This window comes from Phoca vitulina, unplaced genomic scaffold, assembly GCF_004348235.1.
Source record: "Phoca vitulina isolate PV1807 unplaced genomic scaffold, GSC_HSeal_1.0 scaffold23, whole genome shotgun sequence".
Lineage (NCBI taxonomy): Eukaryota > Metazoa > Chordata > Mammalia > Carnivora > Phocidae > Phoca > Phoca vitulina.
In genome coordinates, this window is record NW_022589726.1 from 138,605 (window position 1) to 161,911 (window position 23,307).

Genomic DNA, 23,307 nt, shown 5'->3' on the forward strand with positions numbered 1-23,307 from the left:
TCGTTGTCTTTTATTCTCATTTCCATACAGTATTTCATGGTATTTAAATATACCACAGTTTATTCATAGATGCTGATGGACATTTGGCCTTTTAAGAATGGCGCTTCCATGAACTTTGGTACATGTTTTTTGGTGAACGTATGTACTCATTTCTGCTCAATACATACTTAGAAGTGGAATCGCTGGACCATTTAGTGCACATATGTTCAGCTTTAAAAAATACTGCCAAATAGTTTTTCAAAGGGGTTGCTGTAATTAGCATTCCCACCAGGAGCAGTAAAATTCATATTTTGGTCCTTACCTGCCCGATTCTTATTCCTGTATTGTTAAGAACTTGGGTAGAGAGAAGTGTTTGGTACTACTTACTGGATACCTAAAACGCTAACACAGAACTTTCCACTTATAATATAAATGTTTTATTTACTTCTTTTATCTTTTCAAGGAGACTGTAGACTCCTTGAAGCTATTACTTCAACATATCACTGTTAAATTGAGTTCTATTCACCTTTGAGAAGCAATATAACGTAATGGTTATGAGCAAGGTTGGGCTCTGTCATGCACTAATTATATGACTCTGTAAAATTTATTTGTAAGATGGGATAATAGTACTTCATGGAATTATACTGCAAGCATTGAATGAACCAACGTGCATTTAAGTGATTTTAATAATGGCTGGTGTCTGGGGAGTTCTCAATAAATAGTAGCTGTTATTATTGCTGTTATTTTCTTGGCATTTAGAGTTTTTTCAGGCATGTAGTGAGCATTCAATAAACACATTAATACTAATGGATTAAATTGAATTGAGAAGACCAATCTATCATGGCTCCACTCTGTGTTCACAAACTGCTTTGGTCCATAGGCTCTTGTCTGTATCCTGCTTATTTTTCAGAGACCTTGATTTTATAAAGGTATTGCTTTTCAAGATCCCAATGACCCATACACTTACTATTTACATTATTGCAGTTTCATTATACCTGCAGCTTTATTGGAGTGCCATAAAATTATTTAGGAAGGAGACTAAAGATACATCACCAAATCTTCAGATTTTTTATTATAAAGGAGTTTACTAGTAATAGGATGCTAAAGTGTGGACATTTGGGTTTTGTTTCATATTATTAAACAGAATTTTAGGACTAGCAGTCTTTGTGAGATCATTTAGTGCCATCTGAAGGCCATAAAGATTACTCAGCTGATCAGAGGTCTTATAGCTAGACTTATTCAAGGCTAGAACCTCATCTAGCACTTTTTCCACCATTCTGTTATTTTGGTAAGGTATGTTTTCAGCTACCCGTGACTGAAAATTTGACTGATAGTGACTTTAAAAAGTCAGGATTTATTTTCCTATAAAACCAGCTGCCTGCAGGTAGTGTTGGTTTTAGTTCAGCGGTTCAGGGATGACACAGCTCTGGGCTGGCTTCCTCAAGATCTTGTTGGCCTTTCTGACATGGTTGCCTGATGGCTGCCGGGCCTCCTAGCATCACATCCCTGCCATGTTCAGAGACAGGAGCTGTTCCCACGCCACTCTCTTATCAGGACAAAAGAAAGTCTTTCCTCGAAGATTATTGGCAGAACTTTGTCCCTTAGTCACCTCTAATGGAAAGAGGCCAGAAAAGCAAATTAGATGATTGGAGGGAGGCAAAGGAGAACAGGGTTAGAAATGGCTGCCAGTAGCACTGTGATAGGACCGGTTACAAATGTGCTGTTTACTTGTGTAGCACTCTGATACTATACCTTCTAACACAGAATGTGTGTGTGTGTGTGTTATACACTGTATCTCAGGATTATTTCCTGAGTCTGCTTCAGTTAGCTAGCACTCTCAGAAAAAAAGAGGTTTATAACTTCATCTTCATTCTGTGCATTTCAACATATCAGCATAACCGTTTTTGTACTTTATCTTTTACATCAACATCAAGTATAGGAAACTTTAAACTAATTATTGACAAATGTATTTCTTAACAGGATAAGAACCCATTCTACATTAACTGAAAATATGCTTTCTCATAAAGTACAATTTGATGGTAGGATCATATCAAGGTAATTGTGATTTTATTAAACTTTACTCCTATGATTATAAAACAATATGCTCTTCAAATAGAAATAACAATAATGAGATTAAATTTGTCACATTTAAATGTAAAATGTGAATTTAGAATGAATATTTTTAGGTAATATTAATGTTACAAAAATTATAGGAACTATGAACCAAAAATAAGACATTTTAATTAGAAGTTACTTAAAAAGTGATTTTAAAATGGCTTTCAAAAAGAAGCTTAGAAGGGAATTTTTTAAAGATACATAATATTACTAGGAGATGGTAAAGCATTTAAAAATTAAACTTTATGTAAGCTGCTGTCTTTGATTTTCTTTTAATGGCTTAACTTAATAGTAGATTATTGATAGATGCAGGACAGTGAGAAGGAAGATGATTCTCAAATCTGTTACCTCTGTCTTAGAAACTTCCAGTCATACACAATGCTGATGTTCTTTGTGTATATTAAAGGTGAAGTGTGTTTTTAAAAATTATCAAGTTTGTTCAGTGATTTTAAACTTTCTGTCACAAAGATAAGTGTCTATCCTTGAGTGGCTTCTTGCAAGGTCAACATTTTTTAAGGTCTTTCACTTTATCTTAAAAGTCTATGTCAAAATAGTAATCTACATTGTAATATATCTATATCCTATCAGTGTAAGATAAAGCTTTTTTCTCCATCCAAATCTTACTTAAATTGACACTTCAGCAAGCCATGCCATGTTTCCCCATAGCTTCCCATAACCCTTGCTCATTGCTGCACATTCAAGAGAGTAATGCTATTCTTTGACATACACAATTCTGGTTTATTACTTAATTTGAAAATTACCCTATTTGAAAATCTTTAATATCATTCTGTTTTTCTAGAAATGGACGTGATGCTTGCAGAGAGCTGGTTGGGTTTTTTTTTGCTCATGACCAGTCCCTAACAATTTATGAATATCGGCAATTTGGGAAAAACAGGTATGCCATAAAAATTGTTACAACTCTCAAGATGATTACTTCTGAGAGAAGCTGAATAACTTCACATTTTTGTCATTTAACTTCTAGAACAAATGTGCTTCCTTTTATTCAAAAAAACATTTATAGTCATCAGTGTGGACGAAGAAAAGGAAAACACTACCAACTTGGCGATTTTTATGTTGTAAGTGAAGTGTATATGTATGCAAATGTTTTAATGCCAGATGCTGAATTTTATGGGATGGTGTGGGGGTAGAAGGAACAGGGTTTCTAGTTTTCAATTTATTATCTCTACTCCTTATCGAGCAGGGGCTAATGGTTGATCTTTCCCCGGGAGGTTCTGCCTCAGGTCCAGATCCCAGTGGTCTGAATGTAAGCATATAGCATTTATTCCTTGTAACACTCTATCTCTCCCTCACAAATCTGCAATATAAGTTTGGGAGAGCTTGTCTCTTGGTACTTTTGAAGGCCCTACAAGGCTGTACCACTGGGTAAGTGGCTACTTCAATAGTCCCAGGAGTAATGGTCCACGTCATGCAGGCCTATCTCCTGTAGATGCATGTTCTTCTCTGTATGGAGGGATACTTGGCCTTTGGAGCTATCACATATCTGATATTTAGCTTCTCCGCCTTGTGATTTCCCCACCTCACACAACTCCTGACTTACGGTGTATAACAAAGATTCCCTAGAATGGGTCGATCATAGGTAATATTACAATTTTGTATAGTGCTCTTAAATTTTAAATTATTATGTTCACATTATCTCATGAGTAAAATTTAGCACTGTCCACATTGACCATCCACATAACAAATATCTACTCATAGGCTAAGCATTTGGAGATAGAATAGTGAATAAGTTAAATCAATTCCCTATTTGCATGGAGCTTACAGTCTGATGGGAAATACAGTCAAATAGGAGGGCCACATCGAGGGGCAATGATTCAGTTTTGTTGGGTCAAAGAAGGCTTCCTGGAGACAGTGCCGTCTAATATTGATCTAGAAAAGGCTGGGATAGATAGACAGGAGAGGATAGGAAAAGGCTTCTAGGAGGAGGAGACAGCTTACTCAAAGAACAAGCATTAAAGAGCATGGCTTATTTGGAGAACTGGAAGTCGTTCAGTCTGGCTGAAATTTAGTTCAAGGTGGGAGTTGGCAAGAGATGAGTCAGAGCTTATTAAGAGTAGCCTTATATTAAAGAGTTACCTAGAATGTATTGGGGAATCATTGAAAGATGAGAGGGGGATGGAATGAGGGGAGCTGACATTATCAGGTTTGTGATTTAGAAAGAAAGATCTCTCTTGTTACAATATGGGGAATGGATCAAAGGCTAGGAGAAAGAACCAGATTGGATTGAATTCTATTAATTAGGAAGGAGGTTATAACAACCTAAATTAGGCAAGTGGCTGTGGCTATGAAGCTAATTAGAAAAAAATTTTAAAGTCTTCAGGAGGCAGAATCAATAGGATATCGTGACTGGTTATGTGAGGAGTTGGGGATGAAGAAGAACTTTGCATCTTAGCCTTGGATTAAATACACTAGACTAGTCACTCTAGCCTGCCTTCGAGAGCTAGAGAAAATCAGCTCCAAATCCCATTTCACATACCTGTATACAGAATGTTTAATGTCTATCCCAACATTCAACTTACCTCTAGCTCTGAACTGCTGCTCCAAAAATTTAGTATATTTTATGATTTATTCTTACTCTCCTGTTCTGTATTTGCCGTGGTATAGGTCCTCCTCTCCGTTTTCTGACTCCTACCGTCTCTTGCTCTTCCCACAATCTTTCATTTCTTTATGCAGAAATACTCGGCTTATTTTTCTTTTTTGTGGAGGTGGGGGCGGATCTTGTCTGCCTTCCAGGTGTTACTCTGGAACTTACCTTTTCACTTCTGTATGCCCCACGAAGGTGTTTCCCAGACACTCCCTAAAAGGAATTTTAGGTCAGCTGTTCAGATAATAGTCCTGTAAACGTGTGCATGTGCCCACAGACGTGCATGCATAAAAGTGCACCCACATGTTTACTCACAAGCATGCATCTATTGCTTTGGATGCATGACTCAGAACTCATAGATAAACCTTATGCACACAGAGCTGTATACATACGTAGGCTCATATGCATTACACTGCTACACCTATCACATAGTCTCTTTAATTGCTTCATATAGTCATTTCAAGAGAATTGATAGACATTTTAAAGAATGGAGAGAGTACTGTACTTATGTTTTTTAACTAAATGCTCCAGGAAAAAGGAGAGGAAAGAAATCTCTCCCCTTATTTTCAAGAGAGATAATTAAGCCCCTTATTTTAAATTTGTGTTTGTTCATATTTGGCCATACTTATTTGAGCAACTCTAGGGATTTTTGATAGGAATGTTTTCACCAAAGCCTTGCTGCTCCAATTAGGTTACAGTTCGTTTTACATTTATGTGATGTTTGTTGTCAAAAGACCAGGTGAAAGAGGGTGATGAATCTATTAGGTCATCAATTTGCAGTACATCTTTCTGTGAATCAATAGGTCTGTTTCTGGATTTAAGGATGTCATAATTTCAATTAAAATTACCTGTCCTTTCTTCCTCTGATTCCTAAAAAATTGGAGTTCTTATTTTTTCACATCAATTGTTAAATCTAAGATTGTTCTAATTGAGAGATTGATTGGGAAATTATTTCCTTTATTTTCCAATATTATTAGCTGAAGCTAATATTGTGTGGTTTCCAAATATTCTCTGAATATACTTTTTTTTATCAGTATAAAAGTATACCGTGTCAAACATAATGAGAATTGAATATTTAAATTTAAATTGAATATTTAAAATTAGTGTTAGTTGTATTTTACTTCTTATATACTTTCTAGCTTTAAAGAATTCATCTGTTAATTTCTTTAGGGTGCAAACTTGACATTTTTGAGTTCTGATCATCCCAGACTTCCAGAAAGCATAAAAGAAAACACATTACTTATACTTCGGATCACTAATATTGATCAGATAGCTTTGGATTCTCTCAAGTAAGTCAAATATGAAAACACTATTTTTTATTATCATAAAATGATATTCTATCCTAAAGCATTTTGACTTTAGTAAACTTTATATTTTTAAAAAACAAAGCATAGCTATATTTGTCTACTTCATGGGCTGTATTGTACTCAAATACACTTCATGTGTAGGAATAGTTAAATAAAGATCAAAAGTATTCCATTTTATGTTAAAGGTACCTTATTAATTTGCCATGCTATAACACTTTTATTTTACCAAATGCCACCAAAGCAGTCAATTTTAAAAGGTAAGCTTATAGTACAATATTATAACATTTCCCACATTTTTAGTGTAATGCTTTTTTTTTTTAGCACTAAAAAATGTCTTGGGTCTCACATGATTATAGTATTCATTGATTGATGATTTGCATAATGAAAAAATAATGCTATGAATCAAAAAGTGGTTTTATTTTTAAATTTTTATTTTTCAGAGAGAGAGAGAGCAAGCACGGGGTTGGGGGAGAGAAGGTCAGAGGAAGAGGGAAAGAGAGAATCTTAAGCAGGCTCCGCGCTCACCAGCATAGAGCTCAATGTGGGGCTTCATTCTCAGGACCCTGAGATCATGACCTGTGCCAAATTCAAGAGTTGGACGCTTAACCGACTGAGCCACCCAGGCGTCCCTCAAAAAGTGCTTTTAAATGAATTTGAGTTTTTATAGTCATAGAATAAATATTATATAAAACGTATTATTTATATATATTTTATTATATATAATATATATGTATGAACATGTCAGTTGCAATATATGTTATTTGTATATATTTTATAATATATGTACTCTGTGATTTAAAAAATTCAAATTCATTTAAAAATGCTTTGATTCATAGCATTCATAGCATTATATATAAATAATATATATTTTATATATATTCATATTTATATATGAATTATGTAAGTAAAATGTAACAAACATAATCACATATAATCAATAAAATATATATTTTTTATTTTATTTTATTTTTTTTTTTTTTTAAAGATTTTATTTATTTATTTGAGAGAGAGAGAGAGAGCACATGAGATGGGGGAGGGTCAGAGGGAGAAGCAGACTCCCTGCCGAGCAGGGAGCCCGATGAGGGACTCGATCCCGGGACTCCAGGATCATGACCTGAGCCGAAGGCAGTCGCTTAACCAACTGAGCCACCCAGGCGCCCTTTATTTTATTTTTTTAAAGATTTTATTTATTTATTTGACAGAGAGAGAGAGAGTGAGAGAGGGAACACAAGCGGGGGGAGGGGAGAGGGAGAAGCAGGCTTTCCTCGGAGCAGGGAGCCGGATGTGGGGCCCGATCCCAGGACCCTGGGATCATGACCTGAGCCCAGGGCTGATGCCTAACGACTGAGCCACCCATATATATATATATTTTCATATATATACTTATATATATGTTTTTAAATCGCAGACTATGTGTATATATATGCTATTCTTGCTGAGTGTTTCTTGGTGCTGTCTGCATTTCAGAATGACAATAATCGGTGTACTGTGTGTGCATTAGAGGCCACATCCCATAAATTGGCTAAAGGAAATCTGTTTCTTTGTCATTTACCGTATGTCTCAAATGAATGCAGTTTTTTTGGTTTTTTAAAATAACGTTTTTACATTCTGTACTTTCAAAGTTAAAACTGCTTTTAAATTTTATAGTTTTAATTATTCTACAAGAACATTGAAATAGCTACAAAATGAATGTAATGTTGAAGGTAGTTCTTGCAAGGTTTAAGGATTTTAGCTCTTGATTTAGCATATTTAATTTTTCTGGGAATTACAGCAGCAAGCGAAGCTGGGCCTTGAGAAATCTCTAAGCACTCTTCCAACTCTGAGAGTTTCTTTGAGTTCAGAATGGGGAAGAGCTTAGAGTTTCCATACTCAAGATTGCAAAACAATATATTTTTATCACTGTGAACATATCAGTTACAGAACTGATTCTGTGGAACATGAGGATGATACACCCAGTCAAGAAACCAATGATAGGCTTGTCTTAAAGGCCATTCAAGGTATGTATCATTACTATTGTCTCAAGTAGTTTTAATTTTCAACAATTTTCTTTGCAAGCAGTAAAGCAATATTTTCCAGACATTTCTTAGTTTTACAACAAAGGCACTTGATTTATATTTCCTTTTTTCTTCTTCTTTATGAATTTATACATTTAAAAATATTTTTATAAAGCAGATGGACTTGAAAAAAAGGCAAAAATATTTTTAGGATTTCTTCCACTTTAGTGATCTTGTTTAACTAGTATTGTATGAATTATGAATTTAAGAATTTTAGAAAGTACTAGATAGTATGGGTTTTCTGCATGAAATGAATAAAATGTAAGTGATTTTTGTAATATAATACTTGTCTTATCCATGAGATGATATCCCAAAGCGATTTATGACAGCCTCCTGTAAAAGAAAAAATGCTAGCCTGGGAGCCAGGTTGATGTTTGGACTCAGCCATTTAATAGACATGTTACATTGTGTAAATCTCTTGCACCTCTTTCTTCATCTCTAAAATGGGGATAACCTGTTTTATTAACTTTCCAGAGTTATTGTGGTAATAAATGAAATATATGCAGGCTTCGGATATGAAAACATGTTACAGATTTTGTTTCTAGAGTCCAGTCTTATAACCACCCAAGTATATGAGGCTCAAATAGACAGTTCCTTTGATGACTCTCATGGTCAAGAAGGAGGAAGACATTAAATAAGTAATCATAGAAATCAACTTATCATTTATAAGGTTTGATAATTCCTGATTTGTCATTTAAAAATGATATGAGAGTAAGAAGGCTAGAAACAGATTTAAAAGTTGTCTGGGATTGGGGTTTGAATGCTCCCAATATTCTTGATGTCATTGTTAGTAAATCATTTTCTCTGTTCTGTCATGGTCAGCCCCATATTTGTCACTGTTGAATCCAGTGACCTTTGTTCCTTATTATATTTAATAACTGCTTTAGTAAAGTTAACTATATTTTCTTAAGTAAAGATGACACAAACTGTGTTAAGTGTAATTACTGACCTGCAAAGAGAATGCTAGAAGCTTGAGAATATAACTAAAAATTCCTAAAAGAAAGGGCTGCTTTAAATGTGTAACTATAAGATAGCACTGCAAAGCCTTGATGCTGTTCAATATGTAAGTTACAATTTGAAGATTTCAAATATTTTAGAAATTTTGAACTCATTTTTGAGTGACTTGCCTCGCATCAATTTTATAATTATAACAAAGAGGAAAGAGATTAAAGATGTGAGATCATTAGATGAAGAGGAAGCCTGGAAAGTAAAAACTAAGATTTTATGTGTAACATGTAGATTATTTTCATGCTGATAAAGTGATCCCTGATTTTTCTATGTAACACTTTCTCCACACAGTGGTGCTATAGTTCTAGTATATTTACGTGTGATTTTGTATGTAACACTCTTTACTAAAGGCATTCTATTTTTCAAAATCTTTTGTCAGTCCTCCATACCATCTAGTTGCATATTCACATCCCTTATACCGCTTACATCAACTTCAATTTTTCCTACGAGAGAATTGATACATTTGTGTATAGGAACAATTGGTTTCCATTTCTCTTCTTCCTAAACAGATGCGCTAAAAGAACAGCTACACAAAAGGGGTGTTCGTATTTTGACTGGATTGGGAAAATACCTTCAACAATTGGACAAGGAAGGAACTGGACTTTTAAATAAGGCAGATCTTAAGCAAACTCTACCAGTATTTCACTTAGAACTGTCTGAAAATGTAGGTACTGCGATGAATGACATAGTATTCTTAAGTGGTATTATTAACTTTTCTACTGAGATTTTAGTAGTTCAGGTGTCTCTTTTTTTTTAAAGATTATTTATTTATCTATTTATTTATTTATTTATAGCATGAGTGGGGGAAGGGGCAGAGAGACAGGGAGAGAGAGAATCTCAGGCAGAGTCCACGCTGATTAACCGACTGAGCCACCAAGGTGCCCCCATGTGTCTCTTTCTTTTTGCTTCATAATCAGTGTTAGCCATCAGGCGACAAGTCCTGTTAAATTTTAAAATTTCAGTATTCATTCCTCCCTCATGTATTTAATAAGAACCTAATAAGTAGGCATTGTTCCAAGCTCTGAGAAGGCATACTCTATACTCTTAAGGTCTTCATAATCAGAGGAAAAGAAAGATGAAGGATTACAGAAGACTATATGTGTTAAATGGAGAATGCTTTCAGAACACATGGGATCAATTCCAGGCCAGGTTATGGGGAAGAAGAGAGAAGATCATAGCATTCCTGGAGGAGGGTATATAGCTGAGCTGAGTTCTGAAGGATGAGGAGGAGTTAAACAGGCAAGAGGGGAGGGAGAATGTGGGTCAGACAATGACTACTTCACACAAAGGAGAAGCACATGTGAAGGCATGAAGGGGAGGGGGGCGTGTAGCCTGTTCTAAGAATTGCAGAAGGTCAAAACCGACCCCCTGCCCCCCCATTAAGCAACCAAAGCTTTTACACATCCTGTTCCCTGTGCTGTGAGCAATCTTTTTTTTTTTTTTTTAAGATATTTTATTTTTTATTTGACAGAGAGAGAGTAGGAGCAGGGGGAGCGGCAGGCAGAGGGAGAGGGAGAAGCAGACTCCCTGCTCAGCAGGGAGCCCGATATGGGGCTCAATCCCAGGACCCCGGGATCATGACCTGAGCTGAAGGCAGATGCTTAACGACTGAGCCACTCAGGCGCCCCTGCTGTGAGCAGTCTTCCACTAGACCTTTGCATGGCTGGATTTTCCATCCTTTAGGCTTTCTCTATGGGGAGCACTCCACTGACGCCTCTGTCTAAGGGAGTACCCCATCTGATTCCTGGTCCTCTCTATACCATTTACCATTTTATTTTCTTCATACCACTTTGCAAGTATTTTCTGGCTTTTCTGGCAAGTAGAGTTTTAGTTGCATCAGGGCAGGGACCAAGGTGCTTCTGATTTCCTGCTGTCTAACACCTCGAATGGAACCTTGCATATGGCAAGTGCTGAAGAAACAGCCTCAGTTTACATGGATAGATGTATGGAAGGAAGGAAAAGAGAAGAATGGAGAGAAATAAGCCTGGTGGGGTCCATTACCTTAAAGCCTTGCATGCTATGCTAAGAAGTTTGGGTTTTATTCTAAAAGTAAATTTGAAACACGTCTACCTCAAGGGTTTCAGATCAGAGATTCTCTTGAATTGTTCTCTCTTGCTTCAAATGGTCTTCTCACAAGACAGTGTATTTTGTGGGAGGAACACTGAGAATTGAATTTATGAGATATAGATTCAAGTTCTAGACTTACTACTTCAACGGTGTGATCTTGCACAGGTCTCTTAACTTTTTTGATTGACAGGCTCTGCCTGGGCAATCCACAGATAATACCTATGGTCAGAGTTACTTTGAACGTCAGATGAGAAAATTACATAGGAATATGCCTTTTCAACTAAAATTCTGTGCCAGTGTGGTGTTGTTTATCATTGTTGTGACATACCTGTCCTTTGTGTTTTTTACCAAGTTTAACTTTGTGGCCAGCACTTAGTGACACATACTAGGGTTCTTCTAACTTTATCTCTTCCTCTCAATAATAATAATAATAGTAAAAATGCAATAGAAAATTAGAAAGCCTTGGTGTGTTTATCCACAGTCACACAGGTAATTAATAACTGAGTTAGACCTAGAGCCCAGATAGTCTAGGTCAGTCTAGTATTCTTTCTGCATCAACCAGTACTTCTCTTTTTGGTTGATTTGCTAAATTTTTGTCACTGGAGTCAGAAATGAAAACTAAAATAATTATATAAGACTTCTAACATAGGGAGAACATATATTATGAAAATACGAGTAAGCTTCCCTTTTTCCCATTTTAAAAATAATATTCCCTCCTTTTGCCCCTATAATATCACTAGAGACTGCCCATGCAATGGTAAGCAAAAATAAGAACTCAAAAATCACCAATCTGGGTCTAATTGTGGAACTAGTTTGGGGAAAGCATAGTCATTCTCCTTAATTTGAAATTTAAAAAATTGATATGCACCATAAGTAGCCTAATTTATTAGAGATACTATCAATAAATTAAAGCTCAGGTTTTTTTCCAACTGAATTATCATTTTCCATTCTGTACCATATCTTAGAAAGAAAGACTTATATAAATTTGTTGCCACTTTTGGTAAATTATTCCATTTTTGAAAATTATTTCTTTTAAGCTTCAAGCAATATCTTTTAATTCTAGTATTCCATGAGTTGGGCATGCAAATTCATCTTTTATCTGTATTATGTATGATTTTAAAGGTCAAGCTCATTTTTAAATTTAAGAGCACATTTTACAGACACTTAAAGTTGGTCATGTACTGGGCATTATGACAGACAAATTAGGGGTTATTGAAAATTGGGGGGAAGCAGGGCATCTTAAGATTGAGTTTTTCTTATTAAAATTTTAATTGAAAAAGGAGGAAGTAGAAGAGAACTTTTTTGAGTCCCATTGTTTGTCAGTCACCTTGCTAGATAGCTTATTTACAGTCTCATTTAAAGCTAACAACTTGACTGAAACTTTGAAAATATATTTATTTACTGGAGTTTAAGAAAATTCCATCTGTATTTTTTTTGTTGTTATTAGGAACTCTGTGAATAGAACATTCTATTAAATTATGCATTTGCAAAGAAGTAAGTGGCAATGGTAAAATGAACAAACTGGCATAAGGATTTACTCAAAATAACACCTTTCAGTGTGAATTGTGGAATAATATTGGAGCCATTCAGATCCTCTGTACTTTGAAACATGACAACCAGCAGAAATACTCTTAGTGGCCCTAATGCTATTGGAATCACTGTAGAACCTGAAGTGAATTTTTAATTGTCACGTTTATAATACATTAAAAATAATTAAATGTTCAAATTCAAGTAGGTGGTGAGCATTTTTGTATAGAAAGGAATCAAACTTAAAATAAGAATTTGTGACACTGGCACTCCTAAATGACCCTGAACATTACAGAACTGTCCACCACAGAGTTCCTTTAAATAGTTTTCTTAGTGCCTTTGTTTGGGTTTATATGTAACTTTTTGAAATTGTTAAGTCTGCTACTTTGTCTGGAGCTACAGAAGTAGTAACAAAATACTATTAAGGTGAGTTTTGTTGTGGTCATATATAACTTTAAGGTGAAACAGTGGTCTCTGAATATTTCTAGGATTTTGAGTCTGTGTGGCAAATTCTGAATGGCAATGGCAGTGGCAAGGTTGATTATGGAGAATTCAAACGGGCCATTATTGGTGAAATGAATGAATACAGGAAATCGTTTGTTCGAAAGGTAACTTTGTTAAGTAATCTTTTAAATAGTTTCTTCTTAAAAAGATTTTTAAAATTTTTGTTATTTGAGAGAGAGAGAGAGAGAGAGAAACACTCCCCCCCCTGCACGCGCGTGCGCAGGCGCACACAAGCAGGGGCGGGGCTGGGGGGAGGGGCAGAGGGAGAAGCAGACTCCCTGCTGAGCAGGAAGCCCTATTCGGGACTCCGTCCCAGGATCCTGGGATCCTGACCTGAGCCGGAGTCAGACTACTAACTGACTGAGCCACCCAGGCGCCCCTGAAATAGTTACTTTTAATAGAGTGTTGGGTTCATTATTTTAAAACTTTATTGAATTACCATTGAACATGTTTTAAATTCCTTTACCTGTAATTTATTTTGAGATTAGTAAAATACAGGCAAACACATACATATACAAATCTACCAGGATAAAGCAAAATAATTTATGCATATGTTTTAGGAACAGATTTTAAAAGTAAGATAAAATCTGAAATCAAATTTTGGTTCACAAATTACTAGTTCCATAAATCGCTGGCTCCGAAAATGACTAGTTATGTGATTATCTATTATTAAATATGTCTGAGCCTTAGTTTTTTGTCTCATAGAGTTGGTATGAGGATTAAACTTGTAAAATCCTTAGCATTGTGGCTGTTCCAGTGTCAAGGCTCAATACATGTTATCTTAGGGTTGTGACTAAGATGTTTCTCTGGTATGCATATTAGCCAGCTTTCAGATGAAGATTAAAATGACTATTAAATTGGAATTAAAAACAGGAGCCCTGATTTTTTTTAAAGATTTATTTATTCATTTTAGGGAGAGAGAGAAAGAGAAGCACGCTTGGGTATGCGTGAGTGGGGGAAGGGGCAGAGGGAGAAGGAGAGAGGATCTCAAGCAGGCTCCACCCCCAGCGCAGAGCTCACAACCCTGAGATCATGACCTGAGCCCAAATCAAGAGTCCAGGCTTAACCAACTGAGCCACCTAGGCACCCCGAGAGGCCCTGACTTTTATAGGAAAGTACATATTACTCAGGTTCTGCTGGCCAATTTTAGAGCATTCTTTTGAGCAATGTGGTTTCTTTCTCTTTTGAATATGTACCTGTGTATAAGTATCTAATATTGAAACAAAGCTTTTGTGTATAGAAAAGTATAAACAATTACATGAGGTATAAATCTCAAATAGAAAAATCAAAATCTTTACTGGCCAAAAGACACGATAAAAACTTTATGTTAAATGAATTCATCACATAATAATTTATAAATTTGCATTTATTTGTACTTTACATGTCCTGGTGACAGATTTGAGTATCAAGAGTAGAAACTGGCTTAGGACTTCAGTGTATAATGGGGGGGAGGGATTCAGCCCATAATAGGTACCCTATTTCTGTGAACACATTATTGTGAATAAACAAACTTGATTCTAGTTTTGACTCTTTCGCAAATGTGGGCTGTTGCTTTGGGTTGGTTGTGTGTTTCTATATACCCATTCCTCTTCCCCATAAAATATTTTTTTATTTTACGATACCAAAAATTGCATTGAATTAGAGAAGCAATAAAACAACTGGCATATCAAAAGGTAGTGTTAAATTTCAGGAAATAGAGTAACATAAGCCATTTAAAAAATATTGTACTTTCTTATTGACTTTAGTGATGAATATTTGCATGTTCACTTTTTGAATCAAAATGGTCCTGGCAATTTGTTTTGGCCATTTATCAGTTTCCTATAAATCCTAGAGCTGGAAGTTACCAGAAAGGTCTTTTACCCAACTCTGCAGTGTGAGAGGAGGAAAGCCAGGGCAACAGAGGTTAGCTTACTGTCTCAAGGTCAGGGTGCCAGAAAGTGCAGGTTACCTTACATCTTGCTCCGATATCTTCCTGTTCATGATGCTTCCTTCATATACCAGTTTAGTACTTTTAAACTGGCTTGTTTAGAGCTCAAGGATAACCTTCTACAGAATAGAGAATTAGGTTCTCATGTCTAATGATTTCATAGAAAAAAATAACATTTCTCTCTTATTTAGGCCTTCATGAAATTGGATTTCAACAAAACTGGCTGTGTGCCTATTATAGACATAAGAAAATGTTACTGTGCAAAGAAGCATCCTCAAGTAATTTCAGGTAATTATTATGAGTCAAAATGCATTAGATTTCTAAAATGTTAGTTAATAAAAGTAATATCTTATATTAACTTACAGTGCGGACTTGAGGCCATTAAGGGAGGAAATAAACAATGATTTTTTAAACCAGAAACGTAAGAGCCATTTTACCTTCTTCGGCAGCAATATACTAAAAATTCTGAGGTCTATTGTCTGTGCTTATCCTTTTTCTTTGATGTTTATAAACTGAGATTGAACTTTTATTTCTTGAGGAATTTGAGTTAGGACAGAATGGATTTAGAGGACAGATAATTACATGTGTAAGTTCTCTGGGTTAGTTTTACTGTATCTTTGTATACTTGGAAGATTTAAGGCAGAAAGTGAAAGTGTTTCTCTGGGAATGGAGGTACACATATAATGGGCATACATATGTCTATCAAAATTTGAGGATCTAGAAAATATCTCAAATACATACAGGCGATTTAGGATGGTTTGGCTTAACAATTTTCTGACTTTACAATAGTGTGAAAACAATGTGCATTTAGTAGAAACTGCACTTCGAATTTTGGATTTTGATCTTTGCCCTGGCTAACGATATGCAGTACGATCCTCTCTGATGATGCTGGCAGCGGTAGCCAGTCATGTGACCAGAAGGGTCAACAACCCATATCACTTATATAACCGTTCTATGCCCATACAGCTATTCTGTTTTTCACTTTCAGTACAGTATTCAATAAATTATATGAGATATTCAATACTATATTATAAAATAGGCTTTGCATTAGGTGATTTTGCCCAACTATAGGCTAATTGTAAGTGTTCTGAGCACGAGTAAGGTAGGCTAGGCTAAGCTATGGTGTTTGGTAGTATAAGTGAATTAAATGCATTTCAGCACAAGACCGTTTCAGTTTACAATGGGTTTATCAGAAATAACTTTATTGTAAGTCAGGGAAGATCTGTAATTTTAGAGATTCATTACCTACTATATTGCTTCTGACTTTAATTTTTACATAGCTGATTTATAAATAAATTATTATAAAGAAAGTTTTGGCCACAGTAACTCCCCTCTTTTCATCACACGTTCCTCTATAGAGGTAACACTTAATATCATTTAATATATATACATTTCAGTCCTTACTCTACGAATTTTCATAGCTGTATAGGTACTGTAAATATCAAATACTTCTTGAAGTTGTTTTTTTTTTTTTTTTAACATGACAGGTACACTAAACACACTGCTATGTAGTTTACTTTTTACACTCAAAAATATGTTTTGGAGCTCTTGCCATATTAATCCATATTGGGCTACCTTATTTTTATCTGCTGCATATTATTCTTTTTAAAAATCAATACACTACAATTTACCTAGTCTCCTACTGGCAGACTTTAAATTTCTAAGCAATGAAGCAATGAATATGCTTATTTGTGACTCCTTAGGCTCATTTTCTGCTATTTCCTGTGTGGGGGGGTAATTTCAATACCTAGAATATCTACGTTTCAAATTTTAATTGATACTTACAAATTGCATTATAAGATGGCTATACCAGATTATATTGCCATTAGTTGGAGAATTCATTTCCCCGACTGTCATGCCAACACCATAGAATTTGCCAGTCTGATAGAGTAAAAAAATTTTATTTGCATTTCCCTGGTTATTTGGAAGGTTAAACATATTTTTGTATATTTTTTGACCATTTGTAATTTATATTTTATGAAGTTTCTTTCTAATTTATGATTTTGATCATATACTGTTAAATACTATAGAATACTATTATTCCAGAATTTTCCCTTAATATTTTTATTATTAAAAGAAGATATGTTGTAATTATTTTGGTTTATCATCATTAACCCTTGTAAATGGTTTATTTATTACTTTTAATTATGAAGTGAAAAACCAACACTTTGTCATAAAGATTAAAGCTAATCATCACTAGCTTCCCAATTTCTAATAGTCTCTTTTAGGTCAGAATAGTTTAATTTGCTTATCAGTGACTTTAAATGAACTGCAGTTGCCATAAGAAAATTTCGAGCATTATTGAATTGGAGTTAGCATATCTCTTCCTTTAAACCTATGTCATTCTCTGCTTTTCTTCTTTAATTAGTCTTACTAAATATAAGAACAAGATAGTTTACTTATTTCAAAATTAGGTGATTTCAACATCCTATATTGTTTTTCTGTTTGTTTTCTCCCTTCTAATAATTTTAATTAAGTTGCTAAAGTAGCATTAGTTTTGTTAGATGTCATTGAATTGTTGGTGAGAGTTTTGTTCTTGTTGGATAAGCCTTCATTAGTTTAAGAAATTCCATACCTCATCTTTGCATCACATTAAGGAAGATAAGCTAGTAGGTACAAATAGTCTTAAAAAGAGGAACACCCATTACAGTTTTTTAAAATTTAAAGTTTAAAAATTTATTATTATCTGTCATTACAAATTATAATCTTTTCACATGCCCATCTCTGGAAAATAAATTATTTACAATTTTTTAAAAAAAGATTTATTTATTTGAGAAAGAGAGAGAAAGAGTGAGCAGGGGGAGGGGCAGAGAGAGAGGGAAAGAAGTAGACTTCCCAACGAACTCAGAGCCTAATGCTGGGCTTGATCTCATGACCCCAAGATCAAAGCTGAGCCAAATCTAGAGTTGGACGCTCAACTGACTAAGCCACCCAGGCGCCCCTAGATTATTTACAATTTATAATTAATTTCAAATTAAGGCTTTTATAGCACAATTTAACTATAGAAAATACTTTCTTTTTACTTTACTTAAATAATTTATTAGAAAAAGGTATTTTCAGCTTTAATAGAAATGAGATGTCCCAAATGTATTTCTGTGTAAAGATAGTAGAAATTTATCATTGTTTATTAAAATACTTCATGGTGTCTAAGAAGAGAGAAAGAAAGGTTAGTTACAAATGATAAAAGGTATGTATTTCTTGGGTGGTGATACAGTGGAGGTATAAAATTCTTGAGTATTTGAAACACAAATTTAAATAAAAAATGTTTTCATTAAAAAACAGTATTTTAGTATATGAGCTGCCGAAGCGAGCACTAAAAAACAGTATTAAAACTCATTTGTTCAAAAGTATGGATGGTAAACAGAGGAGGAAATCTCTTCTGCTAACAGCTATATATTTTTATATAGATTAGATCTTGGTTAATTTTAATCCTTGACTAACAATCACAAATTCACTCTATTGTTTTATATTACCATTTCTGCACAGCATAATTATTCAGTCCTTGTTCATTCAGCCGTTTTTAAAAATAAAATAATTGCTCTTTGTTTTGCACACATTTTTAAAAGACCACAAATGTCTGAAGCATTTTTTTAATTTGAAAGGCACTTAATCTAAGTCCATTAGAGAACCTCTGGTTTTTAAAAAAGATCCAACTCTTATCCTAATTTTGCCCACCTCATTAGACAATTAAGGTGGTATTCCCAATTTAAGTTTGTTATTTTAAAATGCAACATGACTTCAAAATGATTTAGAGGGTCATTTAGATTTTTCTGACATTCTTTTGCCTTTATATATGGGTCTCTATTTTCTTTGAGTATCATCTGACCATATTTGTAGCTTCCTTTCATCTTTTAATTCCTCTTATTAAAAACTTAATGAATGTCTTTTTTCCTTTTACATGCTAGGATCCTGGGAGTAGATCTAGATCCGTGTGAATAGGGTAGCATCTGAGATTGCTCCTTCCCTTTAACTGACGACAATATAACCCATGCTACTTATTTAAATAGCTTATTGTTCTCTTTCTGAATTAAAAAAAATCAAATGAATTAAGACTGCATCAGATATTTTATGTTCCTTCTTTGTTTTTTTTTAAAGATTTTATTTATTTATTTGTCAGAGAGAGACAGACTGCGTGAGCGCACAAGCAAGGGGAGCAGCTGAGGGAGAGGGAGAAGGAGGCTCCCTGCTAAGTAAGGAGCCCGATGCAGGGACTTGATTCCAGGACCCTGGGATCATGACCTGAGCTGAAGACAGACGCTTAACTGACAGAGTCACCCAGGCGTCCCTGGTTTTTGTTTTTTGTTTTTTTTTTAAGAACTTTTACAGTATTTTAATTGAATTTAAACAGCTGTGAAAGGGTGATTCTAGAGATATAAAATTTCCAGGCTTAATATATTCTTCCTTATTTGCTAAAATTGACTTGCTTCTCCCAAATTGAACTCAGTGGAATATTCTTTTTAGAAGTACTTTTCAGTCACAATCTATGGGTGGAGACTACAATGTCTCAATCATCTCAGTAATACACAGGGTTAGGAATCTTAATGGGTATAGCATGGTCAAATGAATAATTTTTTTTCTTTTTTCTTTTAGATTCTATTTATTTATTTATTTATTTATTTATTTATTTATTTATTTAAATTCAAGTTAGTTAACATATAGTGTATTATTAGTTTCAGGATAGAGTTTAGTGATTCATCAGTTGCATGCAACACCCAGTGCTCATTACATCAGGTGCCCTCCTTAATGCCCATCACCCAATTACCCCATCCCCCTACCCCCCTCCCCTCCAGCAATCCTCAGTTTGTTCCCTATAGCTGAGTCTCTTATGGTTTGCCTCCCTCTCTGTTTTCCTCTTATTTTATTTTTCCTTCCCTTCCCCTATGATCATCTGTTTTGTTTCTTAAATTCCACATATGAATGAAATCATATGGTATTTGTCTCTCTGACTGACTTATTTTGCTTAGCAGTTATGTTCTCTCTTTAAATAACAAACTGAAGAATTGTAATTTTTTTACATATGTGATTCTCAATAGCATCTTCCTATAGAATGAAATTAATCCTATTTCGTATGACGTAGTGGAAATAGCCTCCTTAATGTCAGAGATTAAAATAGAGTGATTTAATCCAGTGAAAATTCTTCCGGCAAAGATTTTCATAGGCCTCCGAATCTTGTTTGCAGTAATATTTTCTAGCTGCAATTATGAGTAACTGATTCATAAAATAACTAATGCCTGAATATAGGGATGTTTTTCACACATTGCATTACTGCGTTAACAGCCTATAAATCTTTGAAATTATTTACTTGTTTTCTTCTTTCCTCATTTCTAATAGGAATAAAGCTGAGTCCTCTACAACATTAAGATATATAAGAATATGGACAGTAGTGACTGCTAACTTTGTTTATACAAATGTATATTAAAGTCATCACCATTAACTTTTGATTCATGCAAGAAAATGTTTAAATAAATTGGAGGGTATTTTGACATAAGATTTGAAATTGTTGAAAAGATTTCATAAGGTGATTAAGTATTTCTGTATCGTCATCAGTCATCTTACTAGTGTTTTAAGGAGATTGTTTCACAGTTGGTACTATCTTACAGGCCTTTCCACAGAGGAAGAAATCAAATTATCTTTTCTAGAAACATTAAAAGATGCCTGCAGCAAGTCGGATGAAGTGTCCTATGGGGAATTTGAAGATTACTATGAAGGTCTAAGTATAGGGATAGTAAATGATGAAGATTTTGTTAATATTGTACGTACTCCGTGGGGGATTTAATTTTTTTAGAATGAGTGTGTCTTCAGCACTAAGCATTCTAAAGGAGAGATGAATTGAATGTAAAATATGGTCAAACCCTGGAATATATTTTTCTAGGACTTCTTTTTTTTTTTTTTTTTTTTTTTTCCTCAAACAGATTGAGTCTGGAAGGAGAAATCAGAAAGAGAGCTGAAGGGGTATGTGTCTGGTCATGAGCATCTCTGTGTGCTTGCCTGTCTTCTAAATGTCTAAATGTCTAAAGCTCTATCTTGTTGATTCATTACTTATCTTGAATATATTTTAAAGGTCATTTTTTAAATTAGCCTTCATAGGAAATTTACATCTGTATCAAACTATATGAGAGCTTCTATATAGTAACCAAGTTACTCATCCATTGTTTTTTAGCTATCCATTCTCAAAAATATGATTGCCACCCATTCTCAATTTGAAGAACTGGAATTGGGCCCAAAAGCCTATAAGCCTTCAAATAGTTCAGCTTGCTTCAAACATATGAAAATGTTAAAGGAATTAGAGGATATGCAAGAGAAATTTTCCATGCGGTGTAGATGTTTCCTGTAACATAAATATTTAGAATGATGGAGGCTTACCCTTAAAATGCTTACTTAAACACTGGCTTGTCTTGTGGATTCTTCTAAATTATGTGCTGTTTTTTGTCCAGTAGAGCACAATGTAATTATTCAAGTGATCAGATCTGTTTGATCTTTTATCCTATTTTTAACTGCAATCCTTGTTACCTACACAGAATTACTGTTTAGCTAGAAACAATACAAAATGGGAGGGAGAATATTTTCTTAGATTTTTAAATAAAGATCTCAAAAAGTGCATTATCCCATGTATGGACTAAGGGATAATTTAGTAATTCTTAACAAAATGTAAAAGGATGTTTGTGTCCTAAAATGAACGTATGTTATTCTAAACATTTCTTTTTGTTATGCTAAACAACGAAAACATTTTCTTCTAAATAGATATTATTTAATGGTTAGATATATTGTAATTGTCCTTTCTATTCTTATGTTGTTAGGTCATATTTTCTTGTGAATATAATCAGAAAATCTATAGGCTGTCATCTTGTGAAAAAAGGGAAGATTCTTCTGGGATTTAACATGTTAATGTCACAGCATACTCTTAAATAAGCCTCCACCCTTTTAATATAAATAATCATCTGTGTTTGCAAAAAGTTTCTCTACTTAGGAGCTTAGGAATAGTTAATTTCTCATTATTTTACATTGTTATTTCAGTGTAGAGTTAGAAAATACATACTCAATATGTTATTTGTGTATTTTGTTAAATTTTAATTGGTGGCACAATAAATCATTCTGCATTTGCTTTACTGTCTGAATTCTTTGATTTTGGTACAATAAAATCTATTATTTAGTATTCAGTTTACTAGAAGAGCATTTAATTACGTAGTTACATTTTCAGTCACCCACAACATAATAACTGACATTTGAAATTCTATGCTTAACAGTCTTCAAGAGTCTAAAATATCTTGATTAACTTTAAAATATTAAATATGAAATTCTATGTTGTAGTGATGTTACATGAATTTTATAGTTAAGTATATTTCATCATTCTTTAGATCTTTAAAAGGCCTTTGTTTGTGGCATAGAGTTGCTTCCATACTGTTTATTGAATTCTACATATTAATTTTAGTGTCTCTATTCTTATAAATAATGCTTTATGGAATTTTTGGGAAAACTCAAACTATATTAGAAAACAAAGGATACTATTTAGGAATTTTAAGCTATATTTTAATTAGGAAAGAATATACATTTGAATGTTAGAGCAACTAGAGCATAATATAGATAAAAGTATATGTTCCTGTTCTAAATTTTATAGCAAAAGACCATACGTACTTAATGAACCAGTGACTCTGCACAGGGTAGAGTCACTTAAAATAATCCATAATTTTGATACAGCTATAAAACACATTTTATTAATTACTTTGATTTCCAGTCAAAGTTGTTGTGAATTACTTCAGGAGAGAATTGTGTTTTATAGGCTATGCTTACTGCAGATTCTTCAACATGCATATATATGTGAGATTATGGTTTATAGTGCTTGAATAAATAAAATATGTACTGTGATAAAATGTAGTCACTACGAGGTTGGCCGGCAAGGACAAACATCTGTAGTGAAAGTGCTTGAAGAAGTAGAAGGAATTGAACCAACGTAACAAGCCGAGCAAGAGAAGAGCAAAGAGAATTCGGTGGGTTGATAGGGAAGGGTTAGAATCTGGTAATGAGGAAAAGCTCTTGTTATAGCCTTCCATTTTTATTTTATGGTTATACAGACTTCTAAGGAAAACATATTTTTTGAATGCCTTCATATATAAGTGCCTCATAGTGTAGCCATTGTTCATTTGATCATGATTTCATTTAACCAGTCATGTAGAAGGTTGACCATTAAGCAACACAGAGGGTAAGGGCGCTGATCCCCTG

At 34.2% G+C, this 23,307-nt stretch overlaps 1 protein-coding gene across 4 annotated transcripts in view; it reads left to right on the forward strand.

Moving 5' to 3' along the window:
• Positions 1–22,179, forward strand: part of CAPS2 (calcyphosine 2) — a 44,956-nt gene extending 22,777 nt beyond the window's left edge. For all 4 annotated transcript variants that reach the window (XM_032420914.1, XM_032420915.1, XM_032420916.1 and 1 more), the window contains 9 exons: positions 1,960–2,034; positions 2,894–2,989; positions 3,077–3,170; positions 5,867–5,985; positions 7,918–8,000; positions 9,575–9,729; positions 13,148–13,267; positions 15,282–15,378; positions 20,691–22,179. In XM_032420914.1, coding sequence (XP_032276805.1) covers positions 1,960–2,034; positions 2,894–2,989; positions 3,077–3,170; positions 5,867–5,985; positions 7,918–8,000; positions 9,575–9,729; positions 13,148–13,267; positions 15,282–15,378; positions 20,691–20,866 — 1,015 coding nt within the window. In that variant the 3' untranslated portion in view covers positions 20,867–22,179. The remainder of the gene's footprint in view (positions 1–1,959; positions 2,035–2,893; positions 2,990–3,076; positions 3,171–5,866; positions 5,986–7,917; positions 8,001–9,574; positions 9,730–13,147; positions 13,268–15,281; positions 15,379–20,690) is intronic.
• Positions 22,180–23,307: the final 1,128 nt, after the last annotated feature.